General features: G+C 35.0%; 1 protein-coding gene and 1 long non-coding RNA gene across 2 annotated transcripts in view; one reads left to right on the top strand and one right to left on the bottom strand.

Annotated features, from left to right (window-relative positions):
• Positions 1–2,933: 2,933 nt before the first annotated feature.
• LOC141379111 (uncharacterized) overlaps positions 2,934–24,102 on the bottom strand; it is a 136,009-nt gene continuing 114,840 nt past the window's right edge. The window contains exon 5 of the long non-coding RNA XR_015516835.1: positions 2,934–3,507. This is a non-coding gene — a long non-coding RNA (uncharacterized LOC141379111). The remainder of the gene's footprint in view (positions 3,508–24,102) is intronic.
• Positions 15,521–17,378, top strand: LOC141379110 (uncharacterized). Its single transcript, XM_087295840.1, has 6 exons — positions 15,521–15,782; positions 16,053–16,125; positions 16,310–16,397; positions 16,501–16,632; positions 16,747–16,889; positions 17,076–17,378. Exons 3-6 carry the CDS (start codon positions 16,316–16,318, stop codon positions 17,157–17,159), a joined length of 441 nt encoding a protein of 146 aa, XP_087151966.1. The 5' UTR covers positions 15,521–15,782; positions 16,053–16,125; positions 16,310–16,315; the 3' UTR covers positions 17,160–17,378.

The following is a 24,102-nucleotide window of genomic DNA, read 5'->3' as shown; positions in this document are numbered from 1 at the left end:
ATATACACTACGGCCAATTAAGTTTATTCACTTCACCTGTACCGCATGTTTTTTGACTTGTAGGGGAAACCGGAGCACCCGGAAGAAACCCACACGAACATGGGATAAACATGCAAACTCCACACAGAAATGCTAACTGGGCCTCGAAACAGTGACCTTCTTGCTGTGAGGCTATCATGCTACCCACTGCGCCACCGTGACACCCCAAATAAATAAATAATATAATGAGAATCAATGCAAAATGTAGGTACAATTTCTTTATACAAAATATTTCAATTTTTTATAATTTTTATTCAAATTATATTGTAAAAATGTGTATATGAATTTGTAATGGTGTAGTTCTTTGGACAGTATTCAATTAATTATGCATGCATATAACGTTTTAAACCTACGATGACAGATTTAAATGTTATTTTTAGGTCTGTCTCATCATAACCCCTAGTTCCTAAAGGAAGAAGATACTTCCATTAAACTATGATAGTAAACAAAGCAAAACATGTTTTAGGTTAACAATAACAATAAAAAAATATTAAGGATGTTTATTAACTTTTGGTAATGATCTTGATTTAACAAATAATTAACCCATATCAAATGGTGATACTATAAAGACAGACTGCTCAGCTACAGTCTAACATTTTGGTCTTGTCTAAATATATTTTTATACATCAGTCAATTCTTTATCACCTACAGTACCTTAAATGTATCTCTCAGCCAGCTCTGGACTCTTTTACTCATTGTGTCTGAGAGGTTTGGCCTGCCAGAGTTCATTTAATATGTATAATGCATGAGGGAACTTCAGTGCATTTACTTAACACTTTGTTCCTGGGGTCCTGAAGTCTTTTCATTAGAGATTGAAACACTGATAGACATTCCCAGTTAGAAAGCACTGTAACCACCCAATTCAGACTTATTTCTTTAGCTTTCACAACATATATAACACAATTGACTGCAATGCTGCTTTGGTGCAGAGACTGTGTGATGAAAACCATGAAATACTAGTTTCTGCATTCAGAACAGATTTTTTATTTTACTTTCATGTATTTTACCTTCCAGGTTTTCTATAAAGTATTAAACTGATATTATATTATAAAAGGTATTGCTTTACAATGTTATTTAATTTTGCTAATATTTTGCTATATACAGGGTGGGCCATTTATATGGATACACCCTAATAGAATGGGAATGGCACATTAGTATATGTGAGGGGGCTTGTAAATAACTCATGAAAGAATAAAGTTACGTTTAAAACCAAGCACACCATTGCTTTTTTTGTGAAATTCCCAATAAGTTTATGGGTGTATCCATATAAAGGGCCCACCCTGTATATACAGTTGAAGACAGAATTATTAGCCCCCCTTTGATTTTTTTTTTCTTTTTATTTATTTCCCAAATTATGTTTACCAGAGCAAGGGAATTTTTACAGTATGTCTGATAATATTTTTTCTTCTGAAAAAAGTCTTGTTTGTTTTATTTCGGCTAGAATGAAAATAAATTAGTGATTTTTAAACACCATTTTAAGGACAAAATTATTAGCCCCTTTAAGCAATTTTTTTCTATAGTCGACATAACAAACCATCATTATACAACAACTTGCCTAATTACCCTAACCTGCCTAGTTAACCTAATTAACCTAGTTAAGCCATTAAATGTCACTTCAAGCTATATAGAAGTGTCTTGAAAAATATCTAGTCAAATATTATTTACTGTCATGGCATGGATAAAATAAACCAGTTTTCAGAAATGAGTTATTAAAACTATTATATTTAGAAATGTGTTCAAAAAAATGTTTTAACAGAAATTGGGGAAAAAAATAAACATGGGGGCTAATAATTCAGGGAGGCTAGTAATTCTGACTTCAACCCAAACCCCAACCTAACAGTCTAATTATAATCTAATGAAAATTAGTTGACATATAGATGCAATGTAACAAACGGACCATCAAAATAAAGTGTGACCATTGATTTAGATTCAATTTTGGTTTAGTACTGGATCATTAAAATACTCTTGCTTCATTAAAATGCATGCTTTAACAACACTAGACTCTTTTGCTAATGAAAACAAAAGTACAAAAGACAGTGATTAAAAAGATGTTTGGAAAGGAATATAAAGCACTTTTCATTCATGTTATGAGTACATAATGCAGAAGACCTGGTGAAGGGCAAAACAAAAAGAAAACAATATTACATAATGAACTTTGTAGAGCAGACATATGTCAGAATGCACTTGAAATATATACATTATTTTAACCCTTTGTTTTGCAATGTACCATAAAAGGACAATATACTGCAAAATATAAAGGAATTCATCATATTAGATAGATAGATCCAAATTTTCCCCAAAATTCTATTGAAGTTACCCAGCATTTTATATAAATATAAATAATATTAAGTGTATCAGCTATCTATCTATCTATCTATCTATCTATCTATCTATCTATCTATCTATCTATCTATCTATCTATCTATCTATCTATCTATCTATCTATCTATCTATCTATCTATCTATCTATCTATCTATCTATCTATCTATCTATCATATAACATTTATAAAATTGACTATGAAGTGTTTCTGAGCTATTTACTTCAGTTATATCTTACATTTCCAAGAAGATCGTCATGTTCCACCACCCAGTGTTTATCTACAACAGATGTGGAATGAATTGACAAAACATGTTTGGGTCTCTCTGATGTCTCCATCTGATGTAGATCAGAATGAAACTGACAGAGTGAGGGACGTCCAGCCGCTGCAGCCGTTTAAATGGAGCTCTGGATGGACAGCTGCTGGATAGAGCTACATCATAATCTACTGAAATGTTTGTCTCAATGATTGAGGCGGCGGAAGATGAATGTGTGGAAACGGGAGTGTTTACAAAGATGAGAAGACCATCATTCGCCGTTACAGGCAAATACAAATTGCCAGTCCTTTGACTGACAGGTTTTTTTTTTTTTTTTTTTGTCGGACTGGAGAAGCAGCACACAAGCAAAAGCTTTATTTCCATTCCAAACCCCAAACACAGACAACAGGGCTTGTTCAATATATGAGCACTCTTTTCACGAAACAAATTAAATGTCATTCATGTGAGTGAACACTCTCTCTTCAGTCCCCGGGGACGCTGACAGTCTGAAACCAGCTTACCTTCAAAAACAAGGAAGGTATGTATCTCCACACGATTGACCTCTAACCTCCGGCCACTTCCTTCCACTCTCCATCTTTCAATTTTTATAACACTTAGCAGTTTCCAAAACCTTTTTCGCTTTCCATCTCTGTCTCTGCTCCGCTCGCTCTTGTGCTTTTTTGGTTGGGGATGGTCCAGGTGGGACCTGCTGCATGCTCTCAGGCAGACTATTGGTTCATCCAGGCAGAAAATGGAGGGTTGGAGGGGGAGGACAGGAAATGGAAAGGGACTTGACTCTCTTCTCACACACTTTAGCCCTGAAGAGCTGCACCTCGGGGACCTCCGTCAAGTGATCTCTGACACTTCATTCCCTCTCTACACAGGAACCCTCTCTGACAGACACAAGCAGGGAAGAACTCAACTGTAGCTTATTGCTGGAGACTAAAGGCCCAGATATACTCACAGGGAAGTCTTCATATATGGGCAAAAAGAAATACCTGTTCCGTGGTATGACTCTTTGCCTTTTTCTTTTAATAACAAAATAAGCATACAACTAAAATTACGGAGGTAAAAAAAACGCAGTTAAGAAAGCATCTGATAATAATGTTGTGGACAAACTGCAATTTGGTACACATTCAAGTATGTTGTGTTTATATTTCTTTAAACATTATCTCATTATTTATTCAACTTTGACTTGATCTAAACCCATTTTATGTTTTGTTTTCATGAGCACAAAATGAAAAAAAAAAATTATATAAATCTGTAACTATTGACATAGAGATGGCATGGTGGCTCAGTGGTTTGCACTGTCGCCTCCTAGCAAAAAGGTCTGCATGTTTGCATGTTCTGCTGGGTGCTCCGGGTTTCTCCCACAGTCCAAAGACATGCTGTATAGGTGTATTGAATAAACTAAAAACATTCTTAAATATACAGAGGTTGCACAATGAAACTGAAACACTGGTCAATTTAGTGTTGGAGGTTTTATGTCTAACTTTGACCAGCCTGATGGCCAATCTTCTTGGTTGCACATTCCACCAGTACGAGCAGAGTGTGAAGGCTTAATTAGCAGAGTAATAGCACAGTTTTGTTCAAAATACTGCAATGCATACAACATTATGGGTGACATATCAGAGTTCAAAAGAGGACAAATTGTTGATGTGCGTCTTGTTGGCTTTGTAAAGCTGTCTGAAAGGTATGTCCAGGTGCTAACCCAGATTGTACTAAAAAACATAAAACAACAGCTGCCCAACTCGTTGAATTAAATGTGCACCTCAACTCTCCTGTTTCCACCAAAACTGTTCGTTGGGAGCTCCACCGGGTCAATACGTGGCCGGACTGCAATAACCAAGCCTTTGGTCATTCGTGCCAATGCCAAACTTCAGTTTCAATGGTGCTAGCAGAGAAAATCTTGGGCTGTGGTAAAAGTAAAACATGTATTGTTCTCTGATGAGTCCACATTCACTGTTTTTCCCACATCTGGGAGAGTTATGGTGTGGAGAAGCCCCAAAGAAGCGTACCACCCAAACTATTGCATGCAGATTGAAGCTTTTTAAAGCATTGGCAGGCTGCTTTGAACGTCTAAAAAGAACTTCAAAATCAGAAATAGTCTTAGTTTTGACTACATTTTAAGTACATCAGAGCACTGAGTAAAGAAACACTGCTTCAAGAGAAGCTCAGCAAGTGTTAAAACAGTTGATGAGATCAATGGAGAAATTACTGTGTGTCTAAACTCCTAAGATAACTTCCATTTTTAAACCTGACCTTCAACCTGTTTTATGGGCATGTGTGTTTTGGAGTAAATAACAAACATTTATTACACTGAAAACTTCAAAACCTTGTTGAATTTGTTTGCCATGAACTGGTCTGTTTTATAATCGCTTGAAATCTGAGTCATTCTGTTGAATCAGTTTGTCTTAAACCACTCTCGTAATAATAAATGGAAAGTCTGATTCACTCTGATTCATTCTGCGGAATCGGTTCATCACAAACTACTTTCTATCATAATCACTGTAAAGTCTGATTCATTCTATTGAATCAATTTGTCATAAACCACCCTTTCATAATGACTGGAAAGACTGGTTCACTCTGTAAAATGATACAAACAATTCTTATAAGATGGGAACATTCATCAAACTGTTCTTTTTTTAATGAAGCAAATATAGTGTGTTTTTTTTCATCCTAAATGACTCTCTTTCACTGTAGCACTGGATAGAAAAAAAATGTTTTGACAAATGGACGTCACTAACGTGAACTATAAGGTTAGATGCATTCTAATAAATTGGCTTATCATAAACTGCCATATCTTTCTCTTCTGTACTGCTGGAGCTCCCAATTCAGCCTAACGTGTCAGCTTATCCTGAACAGCACTTTCTATATGTCATGAAGTTTGAATCATTCTACTAAATTAGTTCATTAACATTGTGCCATATTTTGTTTGATTCCACTGAAATTATCCATATTAAATTAAATGAGCCATGATAACATAAATACAAGAGTTTACACACCATCAAATATCCATTGAATCATGCCGTTTACACTACAGGAAGTCTAGAGTGGAATGTCCAAGAGCTCAAAATGGCAAAAGAGCTGTAAGTCTTCTCTGGAGGAGGAAATCCTCATGTACACATGTTGTCTAGGGAATGTTTTTTGTGGATTTGAGTAAAGCAGTGATGTAGTTATATGTGCTTAACTGAAACATATGTAGTGTATATGTATTTATCATTACTTCATGCCAATTTTATAGCTAATCAATTCTAAAAGTTATTACAACGTATTGATAGTGTGTTCTTTGAAATACCTTTGAAATACCTTGGAATCTCTTTTAAAATTAAAACATCTTCTTTATAAGGTAACTGATTTGTAACAAATAACATTTAACATAAGATGTGCACTTTTGGTTTCAAATCAAATGTGCAAAATGGCACTGATTGATTGACTGACTGAGTGATTGATTGATTGATTGATTGATTGATTGATTGATTGACTGGTTGATTGATTGATTGATTGATTGATTGATTGATTGATCGATCATACTGGAATGTTCAAATAAATGTTTTCTGTGTTATGTTAAATAATTTCTTATTGATTTAAGTATTGATAATATCTTGTGGCTTTCACCCCAATATGCAATTTGCCATTCAGTGTATTGGATCAGTAAGTCATTTTAAAATCCAGTAAAAAGCTTTTTTTAGACAGTCTGTGAAATCATCAAATGTACCTTGAGCACATTATACTGCAGAAAAGTGAGTTTATGTAATAAATTTGTAAACGTAAAACCAAGAAATCCATTGAAATGGCCATACATGATAATATTGTTAGACTTTCTGAAATATAATGAGTAATGAAAAGCATTCACTTTGCTTCAGCTCATTTAGTTGGTTGGGTGAGAGATTGCAATATAAGTTTACGGGTTAGTTCACCTAAAAATGAAAGGCCATTTACTCACCTTCAAGGTATGTTAGCATATATGACTTTCTAATTTGAATTGAATCCAATCTGTTCCAAAAGTTCAAATAAAATATGGCAACAGGTAGGTATATTCTTGAACAGTCTGAAACAATTCCAATAAAGTGCATCCATTGATAAAAAATAAATAATAAATGCCTTACATGTCTCTAGGAATGAACAAAGTTTTCTGGTAACTAGAGGTGTGAACCTATACTGGTCTCACGGTTCGATTCGGTTACGATTATCATGCCTTCGATTCGGTTCAATTCGATATCTCGGTGCATCACGGTGCATTGACGATGCTTTCTATATATAGTGTTATATTTTAGGGGGGAGGCTATAACAAGCTGTCTGTATAAACACACAGATACACTGTGACACAAGAAGCACTTTTCCGACGGTCCCTTACTGAGAGCTCCTCTCAGCGCGAGCTCTCCCGGCTAAACACATATTGCGAGGGCTTAAACGGAGCAGTGCTCGTAATGTCAAGAAAGACAGCTGTGAAACATAACCAGCTTTGTCTTTTTGTAGGAAACACACTTAAGATCTTTTTAGGGTAAAAGGTTTTTGAGTTATTGCCGTCTATAACTGAATGTGTGTCAGGAAAATCGAAAACAAAACCAACTGAACCGCGCTCATTTCTGGCACCCCCCTGGATGTACAGCGCCCTTAGCATATGCCTATGGTGCCTATGCCACGGGCCGGCCCTGAGTTGCCGGAGTGTTGTAAATACTCGTGCTCACCTCCCTCGTGACAGAGCGCATAGGAGATAAATGACATCAGTGCATAATAACCGGTTATGATTATTACTGAATTGATACAGAATTGTCCGCGTCTGCATCGCGTACACTGAAGAAACAATTAATTTTGACACCCCTACTTGTAACGATGCCTTTCTGAGCACTTTTATAAGAAATATATCCACATTTAAAACTTCATAAACTATTTTCCATAACTTCTGTGAGAGATTGCTGCCTTCTTAATATTTTGGTCCTTTAAGCACCACCAGCTGGCCTGGAATCCAGTGAAGCTTGACGCTGGATGCATAAATAGTGTCACAAATTAGATATAGAAAAGTACAAAATGAGGATCTGCAAAGAAAAATATTGAAGAATTTTGAAATAATTCAAGAAGAGACTTTTTTTTAAATGTGACAGGTATTTTGTGCACATGCGCAACACTCCTGTCCTACTGGTGGTGCTAAATGAACAAAAAATGCACCTCTAAAGAAGAAGAAGCCAGCTGTACCTTCTGAAAGTTAAGCAAAGCTGTTTATACAGATTTTACAGTTATACATTTTTAAGTATGCACCAAATGTGGCACTTTTGACAGTACAACAGCCAGGATATTTCTATATAGTGAATCTACTTGTGATAGCTGTACTGTGTCATGGCAAGACTGGTAAAATGATACCTCTGGACTCATTCACTGTCATTTTTACTGTCAATCATTTATCAAATTCCCTAACCTTTCCTTCCCCTCAAAACACCTTTTTTCACTTCTGGTTACATGGAATGGCTTTAGGGCAGGGCTATCAGGTCTTGTTTCTTCCCTGCTTTAGTCTTTTCGTCAATCTTCCTTTTGTTTTGGTAGCAACACCCAGCTGCCAACCATACAATCGTTTCCTAAAGTACAAAATCACCGCCAATTACCTTTTTTTCTCATTTTAAAATCGTTTTAATTGGATGTATGTGCAGCACCATATGGGAAAAAAAGGACAATCTTCCATTTCATTTACACTTTAAAACAGCATATTTTAAGTAATTAAATAAAATTTGAAAAGTTTAACTTTTTTTAATAAAATCATTTAATAATATAATTTATAATTATTACAAAGCATTTTCGGTTTTTGGACAAGAACATCAAGAATTTCAGGTTTCAGTTTCAGCCCAAATTTCATTTTCCTGCATAACTAATTTATCTATTTTCTATTTATCACTACTTTTCCAAACAAGCACATATTCACAATTCGAGCCATGTAAAGCCTTTTTTATTATGATTGGATGGCCAGTTTCCACTGAGTGATACAGTACAGCACAGGTTGGCCATTTCCACTGTCAAAAGGTACCTAAAAGCAAATCGTATCGTACCACTTTTTGGGTACCCTTTGCAAAGGGTACCAAGCACAACAAAAGGGTACCAAAAGGCAGTGCTAGATGCACAACTGAACGCTATTGGTTTACAGAGATACGTCACTCTCTCGTGCAACAAGCCACGAGAATGAAAACAAAATAAACTGCCATTTTTAAAAACACAGCCGAGACATTACACCGTAATAATATATACATATAATAACGAGCCATGATCAACTCGAGCTCAAACAAACCTTGTTGTCCTTTTGATGAACAGCCACAAAACCAAGAAGAACAGCAGAATTCACTCCGTGCCCAGTAGTTTATATATGTAATCTATATTTGAAATAACAAACTTTTTGAGCTGATAAAAATAGCATGCACATGAATATTGAAGTGCTTCTGACATCCAATTCTTTTAGAAATAGACAAACTCAAGAGTAAAGCACGAAAAAACAAAAGAGAAACCGAAAAACAAAGGAGCAAATGATTCTTTCAGCAACCTAAAACATGAACATACTGCCATGACATACTGTCAGTTTGCACTGACTGTAGGCTCTATGTTGCTTGTTGTTTTTTTGTAATTGGTAATATATTGGAGACTGTTAGGGAATGTTTGTGTTAATATTTGTTGCATTTATTTATTTATTTTATGTAATCACAAACATTTCAGTAGTAGGCTATTTCTTATTGACCTGCAGTTATAATCAAATCCTGTTCATACAGAAAGGTTAGTAATGAACATTTATACACCAGTATTTATGTGTATAAAACACTGAACCGCACTATTTAAAACAGTGATGCATTAAAAACCCAGATTGAATTCAACTGAAAGAAGAAAGTCATATACATCTAAGATGCATTGCAATAAATTATGAGGAAATTTTCATTTTTGGGTGAACCAACCAATTGAGTAGAAGTTTGGTCATCTCCATTCAGTGAAACATTCAGTGAAATGCAAATCATAACACAGAGTTACAATATTACCAATGCATTCTATACCTAAAGAATCCATGAATTATTCAGCTTTATAGGTTAAAAACACAACTCAAACTTGCTTGAAATTCTTTGATAGTATAATCTGAAGCAGAATTTTCAACTTCAGACCTTGCAATGCACTCTAGAGCACTTATCGGCGATCTGCTACATGACTAGATCTCATCACTGTCTGAATATCCATCATCTTTGTTTAGCTTCATGATAAGTTCAGTGTCAAGGTGATTCTCACTAAAGCAGCAGATCAGGCTGATGGTGAAACAGTGAAGTTAGAGGCGTATGGAGCTCCAGAGGAACGGCTGAGGGAAGTCAACGTGCATCTGCTTGGCTTGTTTTCCAGGCCAGTGCCACAGAGAGAGCTGGAGCTCTTTAAAGTATGCATTTCCCTGTCCCGCTGAGAGCAGCGTATTCCTCCCCATCACTTCCACTTCATTACTCCCTCACCAGCCATGTATTATTCACCCACAGTCAATCCATCCTCCACTGGGACCAATGTTAGCTGAAAAACGTTTTAGCCTCTTTTACTACCTAAAGTCTAAAGTCTGTCCCGCATTCTCTTTCTCTCTCTCTCTCTCTCTCTCTCTCTCTCTCCTCTCTCTCTCTCCTCTCTCTCTATCTTTAGCTTTAGGCTAGTTTTGCTCTGTCATCTTATAAGGTTCAACAAAGTTACTATAACTAAACCCATTTTTTCTTACTTGGAATAAAATAAATGTTAACAAATTGTGAACAACATACAGTTTATAAACTAAAGTTAGCTAAAACTAAAATGAAACCTTAATGGAAGCTTAAAGATAGAATAATATGATATACAATGCATCCAGAAAGTATTCATAGCACTTCCCTTTTTCCACATTACTTTATGTTACAGCCTTATTCAAAAAATTGATTCAATTAATTTATTTCCTCAAAATTCTACACACAGTACCCCATAATGACAATGTGAAAAAATATTTTTTTAAATTGTTGTAAATGTATTAAAAATAAAAAAAGTTTTATGTACATAAGTATTCACAGCCTTTGTCATGAAGCTCTAAATTGAGCTCAGGTACATTCTGTTACCACTGATCATTCTTGAGATGTTTCAGCAGCTTAATTGGAGTTCACCTGTGGTAAATTCAGTTGATTGGACATGATTTGAAAAGGCATACACCTGGCTATATAAGGTCCAAGGGTTGACAGTGCATGTCAAAGCACAAACCTAGCATGAAGACAAAGGAATTATCTTAAGACCTCCAAGACAGTATTGTCTCGAGGCACAAGGCTGGAGAAGGTTACAGAAAAATTTCTGCTGCTCTGAAATTTCCAATGAGCACAGTGGCCTTCATCATCTGTAAGTGGAAGATGTTTGGAACCACCAGGACTCCAAGAGCTGGCTTTTCAGCAGCAGTAACTAGAATGCAGCAATGTACAGAGACATCCTGAATGAAAACATGCTTCAGAGTGCTCTTGACTGGGGTGACAGTTCATCTTCCAGCAGGACAATGACCCAAAGCACACTGCCAAAATATCAACGGAGTGGCTTCACAATAACTTTGTGAATGTCCTTGAGTGGCCCAGCCAGACCCCAGACCCAAAACCTATTGAACATCTCAGGAGAGGTCTGAAAATGGCTGTACACTGTCGCGTCCCATGCAACCTGATAGAGCTTGAAAGGGCACAAATTCCCAAAGACCTGTGGCATCATATACAAAAAGACTTGAGGCTGTAATTGCTGCCAAAGGTGCATCAACAAAGTATTGAGCAAAGGCTGTGAATACTGATGTACATGTGATTTTCCAGGTTTATTTTTAATGATTTGGCAACAATTTCCAAAAATCTTTTTATCACCTTGTCATTATGGGGTATTGTGTGTAGAATTTTGAGAATATAAAGAAATGAATATAATCCATTTTAGAATAAGGCTATAACATAAAAGAATGTGAAGAAAGAGAAGCGCTATGAATAATTTCGGGATGCACTGCATATACAGACGTGGACAAATTTGTTGATACCCTTCCTTTGATAAAACAAGAAACTAGTGGTCATTGGAAATGAAACTGAAAAAAGCTAGTGTTTAATAAAAAAAATTACAGAAAATAAACTACTGAAAACTTTTTATATTGTGGTTTAACTGCATTAAAAACACAAACTAATGAAATTGCTCAGGGCAAAACTGAAGGTTACCAACCATTCTGTCCAAGTCAGTGTATTTGATTTTAGTTATATAAAGTTTATTTATTTATTTTTATTTAAGTTTTTTTCTTCCATTATTTGTTTATATGCAAGGACAGATGTATATATGGATGTGTACATGTATGTACCGTAAATATTAAAACCATAAAACTAAAAACTATTTTGTTACATGGAGAAGTAGGGTAGAAATATAAACTCCAAAAAAATATGTAGTTATTAAAAAAGTATGGGGCATGCATTTAGAGAGAGAGAGAGAGAAAAAAAAGAAAAGAAAAAATATATATATATTAATAACACTAATAAAAACTACAAAAAATTCTATATAGGTGGAGAAGGATGTTAGTTGGTAGAAGTTTAAATACTGTACATACTTTTGTCTAGTATTCTTTATTGTTGATTTCTACACATGTACATATAATCAATTTTAATCCAACATTAATAGTATAAATTTTATAAGTTTGTAAAACACTTCTATAATAATTTACAACTTTGAAGAAACCTAAGCAGCAAAGTGTAATTAAGCTTCTAATATGGTAAAATGTTGTAAAACACTATTCAATTTATTCTAAATTAACCATATTATAAAATATATACCAGGCAAATGTTTGTTAGTTAACAAAAATTGTGAAATATTCTCTGACAAAAACTGTGTCTGATTTATTATGAGCTTGTTTTGAATCTGAATCTAAGACAATGACAAGGAACTAAAACTGTGCCAATCTCCACTAATAAAATATTTTACATTAAACAATTACAAACTTTTTAAAATCGCACATTCTGACTTATTTACAAAACAGCTGTTGGTAGTATACGTTCAAGCACTCTGAATGGAGAAATGAAAATGATTTGAAGGAAACATCACATGCTGAATTCAAGCGCCACCGTCTGGACAACAGGAGAATTGCGCGGAAAGATGATAAACCGTCGTCCCATATTTTATACTAACATATGTATCAGCCATTTCAGAGCACAACAAATACTCATATAATCAAATATTATTCGAATAATTCAAATAATATTAAATAATTTTAACATTCTACACTAAGCATACTGTCACCCTGCCATAGTCTTTTCTAATTTTTGTTACAGTGTAACTTCAGTCTGAGTAGACTACATAAAAAAAAAAAAAGCCTGTGTGTGTAAGTGCGTTGGCATTAATGCTTTAGTAGAAAGTAAATATGTTGGCCTAGAGTGACAACTTCAGTAAGTTACATGCAAACTCCATCTGAAGAAGAGGAGCTACACAGAAGAACCATCGTGTGAAGTGTGATCAATAGGCGTTTAATAGACTACATCTACACCCCCCTCCCATCTCTAAATCTCTTTCACACACACATATGCACATTCTCTCTATCTGTCACAGTGACACACAGCATGTCAGTCTCAGAGCACCCTATTTCTCTTTTCAAAGATTGAATTCTGTAGTGTTGTCAGAAAACATTGATGTATACCTAATGCACCATATTCACTGTTTATTCACACAAACCTAAATGTTAAAAATGCTCTAAAACAAACAAACAAACAAACTCACAAACAAATAAATACATTCACGCATACACAATTGCTGTGTTTGAAAGTTCATGGCTATCTGCAAACAATTTGGTTCATTTTATGCATTTTGAGCAGACGTTATTTCCCCGTCTCATCTATTTTGATAGTCCTATGCAATGATTATTTATCTTTATGTTTGAAAAATAAAATAAATTTTCTTTAATTGAAGAGAAAAAATAAAGCTGAACAATTATGGCAGTTGCTCATGCAATTATCAAAATATAACCTTTACCCTTAGACCTACTGACTGTGTCTACTACTGAACATAACTACATAAAAAAATACATTTCAAACAATAAAATAGCAACACATTGAAGTAACTTTAAATGTTGACATAAGGACACTAGTTTGAGTGACTTCAGAGAGACTTCTGTCCTTCCATTTAAAGTTCATAAAAACACACAAAATAAATAAATAAATAAACAAACAAACAAATAAATAAATAAATTAATTAATGAATTAATTAATTTTATAATTTTTTTTAACAAAATAAATAAATCTTTGTTTTAAGAGCTAAACAAACTTCATATAAATCAAGTGGTTTAATTAAAGGTCTCTAAAGAAGAGTCATTGCTTCATATTGTAAGATTAACATGATGAATGTAAGCTTTAGGTATTAATATATCCTCCAAAGACCCAAAGAAAAACTTTAATTTTTTTCTGTGATTTCCTACATCCTTTGGGTTATTTTTATTTTTTATTTTTACAATTTAGAGTTTTTACATTTTGTTTTTATTTTTAATTTTACAGCATGTCCACTGTATTGGACCACAGGACCATTTTAGTTCGAAAAGACCGCCAAACTCAAACAACAAAACTGTACAGTATATGGCTGTAAAGGGATATTAATCCAATATTAATGTAACTAAAACAAAACAAAAGCCATTTTTTCCTTTTGTGTTGAAATTCTTGAAACAGTTTAGTCTGAAAGAGAGCCGAACTAAAAAAAAAAACAAGAAAAATAAAATAAAAGAGGTGATGTTAATCCAAAACAAATTAAACATATAAGCGATTTACAACTGATTGTCATTCTCTAATTATTTCCAATTCTCTAATTGTCTGATTGTCAGACTCTAGAGTCTCCCTCTACTATCTTTACTATCTTATGAAGAATCCTCTCTGCTTCAGTTCTGCCTCCAACATGCAGTCATTAATTACATTAAGATGGTCCTGGTGTCCACTATAGAGGACATTTAAAAAGAATGATATTTTGAAACACAAACAAGTTAACAGCTTTGAAAGCTAAATGTATTGTTCCTGACACTTTTTTTTTAAAAGCTCAATTTTACATACCTCTCTTCTTTCCAAAAAAATGTGCTTTTTTTGTATGTCGGCCATATTGAATGCAGTGTAAGAAGTGGTTCCTAGCATGCCAGCCAATCAAATGACATATCGCTAGAAACCCCAGGATGTCCTCTGCACAGTACAATAGAACTTGACAGAGTAGCTCAAAAAGTTCAAAGAAAATTCATGAAAACGCAATGTCCACTACAGAGGACACAAGTCAATGGGCGGGGTCTCAGGAGGATATGGACCCTTTAGATACAAACTGGGAAAAGGTATACTGCCCCAATGAGAGCTCTTGTATCTTTATTTCTAAATGTGTACCTGCTTGATGAGTGATATTAAACCTCATTGGTTCTTGTAGAAGCTGAAATCCCATGCAACAAAAAGAATCCATCCCATTGGTTCACACACATAAAAGCAAATCAGCTTAAGATTCCATGACCAACTTTGAATGCTATTCAGTGCTTACTCTAGGATTTTTTTCAGCTGAGGCGGCAGGACTTTTACGCAAATCTACCAACTACCTATGGCGTTATTTCAATGACAAATGGAGAAATGTCGAGAGCCCAGTCTTACATGTCGAGATCGATTTATGTAATACGAGCATGCAAATATCTTTGCTTGTGTGCCGATTTCCTCTGTTCGTGCACAAAACTTCTTGCACGCCGCCTCACATAAACACTGCTGAATTGCGATTTAGTGTATTTATGTAACTAGTATGTCTCCAACATTTATAAGGTGAGACATTTGTTTGCTATAGGCAGGCATATGTATGAACATCTCCAATAGACCTAGAGAGCGGCATTAATGTTTCCTGAAGTGAAACTGCAATACACTCCTGCAAGATAAAGTCATTGTATGCAGAACCACAGACCTTTATCTACACAGCTAATTTCTGGAGTTGAAAAATTAGGAGTTAGGCAAAAAAGTGTGAAAGAGTTAATTTTTTTGAGTTTATTTTTAAACTTTAACACAATTTTGTGTTATGGGATACCCCTTGCTGTGTTGTATTTTGGAGTTCATTCTCTGGTGTTCAGAAACGTGCTTTAACTCCTTACTGGAGTTAAATTTTTAGATAGTCCGCCATTACACAACTCTGCCGAGCAGCACATGAGAACTGGAGTTATGTTCTTCGTTGTGAGGTAGGTAAAAGTGCATTGTTATACAATTAAAAAAGCTTTTTCTAAATGTTGGATGTTTTGTAGCAGAAGTGTGTTTTGCTGTAGCTGTTTCATTTTGTACTGTTAGGCTAGTGACTGCATGTGGCTAACTTAGCATAGCATGTTAGCTTTTCCAATGTGGCTGTTTTGTGCAGTTTTTAAAAAAATTTTGTGGATGTGAACAAGCTAACTCTAGCTAATAATCTTTTCTTCCCCTGTGTTTCTAAAAATGTGTGTTCTGCTGTCAAAAAGAAGTGGTAGGCCTACTTGATCAGATGGAGAAACCTGCTGTTCACATTTCAAATAGGCTAACTTACACAACGAGGTAATGTCATTATCTTTTATCCAGCAATAGAGCTTTATGTCTGTAAGATTTAATATGTGTAATATTGCTCGTGTAATATGTGTAATAGTGACCGTGAGAGTATGCTGTTTTCAGCTATATTTACATTACATTTTCAATCACACTAACATAAGTTGTTAAATAACATTTATCTTTTTTATTTCAGGCCACGATGCTGATAAAAGTGCAATTTGGAGGCAAGAAAAAATATATTAAACTGGAAGAAGATTGTTTCTTGGATTTTTTCAGTGCGGGTGAGTTTTAGTGTAACAGAGTATTTTTAAAAAATTATAATAATAATAATAACAGTCATTTTGAAATTTATTTGATAAATTATACATTGTTGTTATGTTGTAGTCCAGCACAAGTTTGTGATACCAGAGGAGACAGCATCAAAAGCCACAGATGACCATGGAGTTGTTATTTCAATGGGGATGTATTTCAAGAACTTGCAACAACCAAAGAAACATGTCATCCACACTAATGATGGTAGGTTATTTAAGAACATTTTTATAGATTTTGAAAAATGGTCTCATGACTCAGAGTGAAAGTGTGCATTTCAGAACCATTTGCTGACACGTGTTGTTGTTGTTTTTTCATCAGATTTGACTGTCCTGCAGCAAGGGGCTGTTGAAGTGCCCTCCTCCCCAAGTATGACAGATACATTGTCTGTGTCAAGCAGTTTGAGCAGCAGTGATTCTGGATCTCAAATTATTCAACCTTTAATGGGCAGTGTCCAAAAAAATGTAAGTTTTTTTTAAACTTCCATATACATAGATATTATACCGTAAACATTACAAAATAATGTTACAAAATGAATGCATTTTAAAGTAAAAAATAGTATAAACACAGTTATTAGATTAAGTTTTTTTTTTGTTAAAAAGTATTAATTTTGGTTATTTTTCTAAATACTTTTTTTTTCTTCGTTTCAGAAAATCGAGCAAATTCTAACTTCAAAGCCTGCAGAGTTGACTGTGATTAAGGAGTATGACAAGATATTTTTTTGCTGCTTTTGATTCCTGTGAAGTTAATTTTATATAATGTAATGTGTTGATTGTCTCATGCAATTTTACTAAGCCATTGGTTTTAGTTGGCACTAGCTGCTAACATATATTAATTGTAAATGTTTTGCTGTTAGATTTAATGCTGTGATGACAATTAATTTCAAAGTGTGTACATCGATGGAAATTCTAAATCTAATGTGTGGATTTGCATGAATAAAAGCAGTAAGTAAAGAGTATTGCATCAGTTCAATCATTTTCAGTTATTTTATATATATATATATATATATATATATATATATATATATATATATATATATATATATATATATATATATATATATATATTGTTTGAAGTACACTTTAACTCTAAAAAGTGTTACATTTTAACATTGGTAAGGAGTTTATATTATACCCAAATGTAAAAGTACTCTTTGTAGGATTACAATTTTAACTCCAGAAAGTGTTATAATCTAACTAAAAAAAATGTGTTAAAATTCAACTCCAAAAGCAGAGTGATTTTAACTCTGAATGGGAGTACATTTGATGGTCACGCATGTACACTCAGATTGAGTTGATTTTGACTCCCAGGGAGTTTATTCCAAAGACCAGAATTTGCTGTGTATAAATAAAGTATAATTATGGAAACTGTGTTCATCTTAATTGAAAGCAACGTCGTGTTTTCTGGCATCACGCACCTGTCAGTTAGTCAGTCTGTCACCGAGTCAACTTAAAGGATTAAACAAATAATGCACAGCTCTACTATAATAACAGAAAAGTTTGTGCTGTTATAATTCACTTACCTTTTAATATGTTTTGGTGCGATTATGACCCTCTATTTAAAAAAACAACGACTGAATGTTTTATATGAGAAGCTGTAATGTAGCTGTGGCAGGATCAATCTTGGTATGGCGCCCTGTCATGGAAGCATGAATGTAGCGGAAACCATGCTATTAATGTTCTCTCGGTGTTCATTTTGTAATAGTAGCCTAAATTAAATCTGTATATCATATAAAGCGATCACATCATTTCAGAAGACTGGGATTTTTGTTTTAAATCTCTTTATGTACATTTTGAGTTGAAGGACTTTCAATCAACCTTGTAGTTTTGATTTAAAAAATATCTTAATTTGTGTTTTAAAATTAAATGAAAGTCTGGTTAATCTGGAATTACAGAATTTGCATTTGTAGGGGAATCAACTCAGTTTTAAATCATATCAGTAATTTTAACATTTGTTCATTCATTTATTTTCTTATCGGCTTAGTCCCTTTATTAATCTGGGGTCGCCACAGCAGAATGAACCGCCAACTTATCCAGCACATGTTTTACACAGCGGATGCCCTTCCAGCTGCAACCCATCTCTGGGAAACATCCATACACACTCATTCACACTCATACACTATGGACAATTTAGCCTGCCTAATTCACCTGTACAACATATCTTTGGACTGCGGGGGAAACTGGAGCACCCAAAGGAAACCCATATGAACGTGGAGAAAACATGCAAACTCCACACAGAAACGCCAACTGACCCAGCCGAAGCTCGAACCAGCAACCTTTTTGCTGTGAGGCGACAGCACTACCTACTGCGCCACTGCGTCACCCTAATTTTAACATAATTAAAACAAATAATCTTCAATTGAATAAGTGATCACATTTAATCACTGGGATGCAATAAGTGCTGTAGTAATGACAACGTGATAAGTGCTGTACCTTGACATACTGCACGGTGCTCTCCACTGATAATGGCACTCTTGATAAATATGAGCAAAGTAGAATGAAAAAAAGATTTTTCACCTTTTGGATTGTTTGCTCTAGATATTAACAAACTGAAGATGCTTGAGGTTGTTTTGAATTAGAGGTGATCTTGAAACCCCTTCAAAACTGTATTTGTGGTGATGTTAGTGACGTTAGATATTAGAGGCCTTCTAACCAAAACTTCTTGGAGATTTGCAGGTAAATTTTGCTATGCTCTTACGGCTGAAACAAGACACACAGCTCTGTTCTTTGGTTTTACTAATTTTAATAAACCGAGTTTGGCCAATTTGTTATCTCATATTTATACTACAGGGCTGTTGAATTCTTGATTCTGATTGGCTGATGAGCCTTCTAAGGTGTAAGGTCCATATCACTACCCCAAATGATTTCAGTTATGTCTTAATCAAGCAAATATATCAAAACAAAACAAAAGCCCTTCAATGAGATGTGTAAGAAACTAATCCTACAGACAGGAGAGGTTCAGGACTAAAACATCCAACATCTGAAAAATGTCTTCAGGGATAACAACTGTGGAATAAGCAATGGTGCATTGGATTACAAAGCATACAAGCACAGCAATTTGTTGATTAGTTATTATTTGTTGATTGAGATAAGTAAAAAAAAAAAAAATCATAGAGCAATATTTGACCATCGGTTATTACGTTAGATGTCCTAGTCCTTATTTGAAGGCTGAGAGGGAGGACATGAATGTCAATGTCAGGGACATATCTTATAGCTCATAGTAACATGTTACAGTAGCTAATTCTTCGCAAATAATTTTGAGCATACGTATTTTCGAGTAGCTTAATTATCCCTGTGAAGCACACGTCACTGTCCTCAGGATTACACAGAGGAATGAAGGCTCCGACAACTGTCACAGAGTTACTATCAAAGTCCTTGTAAGGCAAGTTACTTCACTTGCCGGCCATCTTCGAAACACCTCTCAGACTTGTAAGTGTCTCATTTCTTCAAATGGTAAAAACTCAATATATCTAAAACTGTTTGCCAGGCTAATGATTAAAGTTCAAATTTGGAATCACCAACGCAATTTATCAACAACTGTTCCTTACATTTTCTGAAATGTTCAAATCAAACAAATTAACATTTTTTCAGGTTTTCCAAGCTAATGTTAGCATGTGCACCTGAAGGAAATTCAACCTCCTTCATGGCTGTTTCTGAAGGATACGATCAGAAGTCGGCCTGTCAATCAAACTATATGTAGCTACCATAAGAATCAGTAACTTACTACACATGATTTTCTCAAAATAGACCCTCTTCTGATTGGGCTGGTCTTCTGATGTAACTCCCAACTTATTTCTCATGAAAAATCTCCTCCCAAAATTACAGTGACCTCTTTGTTTACAAGTTTGTGGGCATTTAAATGGTTGCCATCAAATTTGTGTTTGAATAGTGAAGGCGGAAATTCATGAGGTCAAATGGAACAGACTTTGCATCCTTTCTTTACAGATTACAAAACCTGAGAACAGTTGTTTTCAAGTGTAGTTCGCTTGTTTAAAAATAGATACTTCAAGTTATATGTAGATATATTTCTCATGTCTGAGAGGAAAGTATTAGCTGAGAGTCCAGCGTGTTTGCCAGCACCAGAAGGTTGATGATAATTACGTTGCAGAAACTGCTGGAAAACCACAAATCTGGACTGAGCCTCTAACTTGGAGAATTGTCAGTCTGTAGTGACCAGTGACACCCATTACATTTTTCCCCATTTAAACCTACACTGCCCTGTCCTGCCATCAATCCCAAATGTAAGAGCAACAAATAATAACTTGACTTCTAGTTGATCATTTAGAAAAGTGGCAGATCTGTTGATCTGCATCCTAATCATCACAAATGCTGCAGAAGACCTATTCATGGACCCAAGATTCTTACAGAAATCAGTCAACTCTGGTAAAGAAAAAAACATGGTTTAGAAATTCCATTTCGTATAGTTGCGTGCAGGAGATCTGCAGAGTGGATGGCAACATCAACAGCCTGAGGTAGCAAGACATTTGTGCTGCCCATCACATTACAAACTACAGGAGAGGGCAAAGAATGTCCAGCAAGAACGCTTTCTTTGCCACTCCAGATGACTTTATAAATAAGTTATTTGAGTCATATTTTATATTGGTAAAATAAGCGTAATCTAAAGGCTTTTGTCTTTCATATAAGCCACTTCTGATACCAAATGATCAACTAGAAGTCAAGTGTATTATTTGTTGTTCCTAAAACTTGGATAGGCGCCAAGACTTTTGTCAGGTAGTGTACATACTACACACATCTTCTTTATTCTATAATATCTGTAACTATGGTTACTACTAATGTTTGAAGGAAATGTGTTTATATACTTTGGAACTGCCTATTCATTAATTTATTCTTGCAAACCTTCCAGCCAATCAGAATCAAGAATTTTAAAAGACCAACAGACAACAATAGAAGTAATACATACCTCAAGTGCTATGCCTACAGTTGGGTGTGCTTTATTTTCTAATTATTCAAAGGCCTATGATCAATTACACACCCCTGTAACAAAAAAGGTAGATATCCATAGGGATGAAAATAATTGTGAAACACATATTTTTAACAAGATTATTATTATTATTTTTTTTTTATAAAAATTTGCAGTATTTACATTTTACAGCCTTCTTTGCTAACATTTACCAAGGGTACCAATATTATTGAAGGCCACTGTCTGAGACCCCCCAGACATAGACCACCAAAGTCTAGACATCCGTCCCATCCAGTGTCACCCCTGCTCTCCATGAGTCAACCTCCATTTGTTCATCCCTCTCCTCACTGATGGAGTATCCCATGACACTAATGAATCTCAAATTATTTGGACAACTATTGGACAGCTTGTCAGCACACCATTTGATCCCAGCATCTCTTTTCGACCGCCCAGTTCTACATCTGTTAGCTTGTGATAAGAAAATGGCCCGTAACCTCGCAGCGGCTCGTCTTGTTGATAACTGATGCTTTTTTCTTCTTCTTTAACGCAGTACTGAGTCATTGATGGGTGGATAAATTACCCTGGTGTTTGTCTATTGACCTCCCTGAGAGACGGACAGCCGTCAATACCGTTCCACTTCTCTCTTTTCCCTGGAGGCTCACTATGATTTCAGTCGTAAAGCGCTTGGAGAATCAGGAGGAAGAGAAACAGGACACCCACCAACTGTTTATGTGAGCGTTCACAAGCTGGTCAGGGTTAATATGGCCCATTTGACTCAATTACATAAAGCACTGACTGGGGAAGAGGATGAAAGGATGATCAAATGTCGCTCTTTGACTCTCAAACCTGGAGAGAACAGCTTAGGAAGCATTTTAAGGCATCGTATGTATGTTCATGATTTCATGAATGATTCATGCAAAGATGGATTCTAGCTAGGCTTTAATTGTTTGGCCAATTTCGGAGCCAAAATGTAAAAAATGGTAGTTAATGAAATATTGGAAAAGCAAAATTATATTAGTTGAACGAATATTCTTGCTTAGACTTAATTAGGAGAACATATTAAGTTATGAATAAAAGGAATTTAATTAAATTCCATATATTCCATTCAGGTTTATACTGGTCATTCTCAATGTATGTTTATGTTCATATAATTATGAAATCAAATACAATTTCACAACAATACTAGACGAAAAAAAACATTTTTTGTGTTTGTGATTTATGTGTAATTTGAAATTTCAAACAATGTCTCAATTTTATTTAATAAAATAAGATAACAGTCAAAATGTTGACTATTTGCTCACATTTTCCAGTTAATAAGAAGCTTAATATCCATTAAAAAGAAGATGCAATTTTGTTTTAGAAATGTTAATTGAAATATTACGTTTTTGACAATTAGAGCCAATTAGAGCTCAGGTCAAAACTAAATACTACACTTTCAGAAATGAAAGTACAAAATCTGTCACTGGGGCAGTACCTTTTCAAAATATACATATTTGTCCCTAACAATTCTTTTAAAATGTACATATAAATAGCTAAAAAGAACCAATGTGTACCTCACAGTAACTTAAGGGTACAAAAGTCAAGCTTAAAAGTACAAAAGGTACAAAAATGTACCCTAAGGTACGAATGTCCACCAGTATGGTACAAAAGTTTACTTTTTGGAAAGGTATACCTCAGTGACAGATTTATTTCTGAGAGTGTACAGATTTTAAATTCATCATGAGGTTTAAATTTGTTAAGCATAGTGTGGAATGTGTACTCTTTCTAAATACTCTAAAGGTATTTTTAAATTAATTTATTATTATTTATTTATTTTTATTGTATGAGATTTATGATTCCACTTTATATTACAATCTACTCCTTTAATATGTGCATATATCATGTTTACATACACTGAAAACAAATGTATTAACTTTATTATTTACTAAAATTACTTCAACTGAAATTGGATAAAAAGAAACAAAGTTAAAATGTAATTCATTTAATAATAATAATAATAATTCGTTACATTTATATAGCGCTTTTCTGGGCACTCAAAGCGCTTTACACAATGGGGGGGGAATCTCCTCATCCACCACCAGTGTGCAGCATCCACCTGGATGACGCGACGGCAGCCATTTTGCGCCAGACCGCACACCACACACCAGCTGATTGGTGGAGAGGAGACAGAGTGATGATATGCCAATCATGATATGGGGAGGGTTAGGAGGCCATGATGGACAGAGGCCAGTGGGCAGATTTGGCCAGGATGCCAGGGTTAAACCCCTACTCTTTTTCGAAGGACATCCTGGGATTTTTAACGACCACAGAGAGTCGGGACCTCGGTTTAACGTCTCATCCGAACGACGGCGCTCACTGAGCAGTATAGAGTCCCCGTCACTATACTGGGGCATTAGGACCCACACAGACCGCACGTTGGGTGCCCCCTGCTGGCCTCACTAACACCACTTCCGGCAGCAACCTAGCTTTCCCAAGTGGTCTCCCATCCAGGTACTGACCGGGCGCAGCCCTGCTTAGCTTCAGTGGGCGACCATGTGAGAGTTGCAGAGAGCTAGCTGCCGGTTAGGTATAGCGAGCTGAATTAGTTTGTTTATTCTTTCAAATTTAGCAGAGTAAGGAAATACAGGGTTGTATGTTTACTAGTGTCGGGGGTAACACATTAAATGTAATGCAAGTTACATAATAATATTGAGTAAAGTAACACATTACTTTAAAAATTAAGTAACAATTTTTAAGTTACTTTTTTAAAAATGTAAC

The sequence above is a fragment of the Danio rerio genome, chromosome 19, assembly GCF_052040795.2.
Source record: "Danio rerio strain M-AB ecotype USA chromosome 19, GRCz13ab, whole genome shotgun sequence".
NCBI lineage: Eukaryota > Metazoa > Chordata > Actinopteri > Cypriniformes > Danionidae > Danio > Danio rerio.
This window is presented reverse-complemented; position numbering and strand designations above follow the sequence as displayed.

Coding starts and splice junctions, on each gene's coding strand:
- LOC141379110 (XM_087295840.1), top strand. CDS start 16,316: ATGCTGATAAAAGTGCAATTTGGAGGCAAGAAAAAATATATTAAACTG. Junction 16,398..16,500: donor CTTGGATTTTTTCAGTGCGG/GTGAGTTTTAGT, acceptor GTTATGTTGTAG/TCCAGCACAAGTTTGTGATA. Junction 16,633..16,746: donor TGTCATCCACACTAATGATG/GTAGGTTATTTA, acceptor TTTTTTCATCAG/ATTTGACTGTCCTGCAGCAA.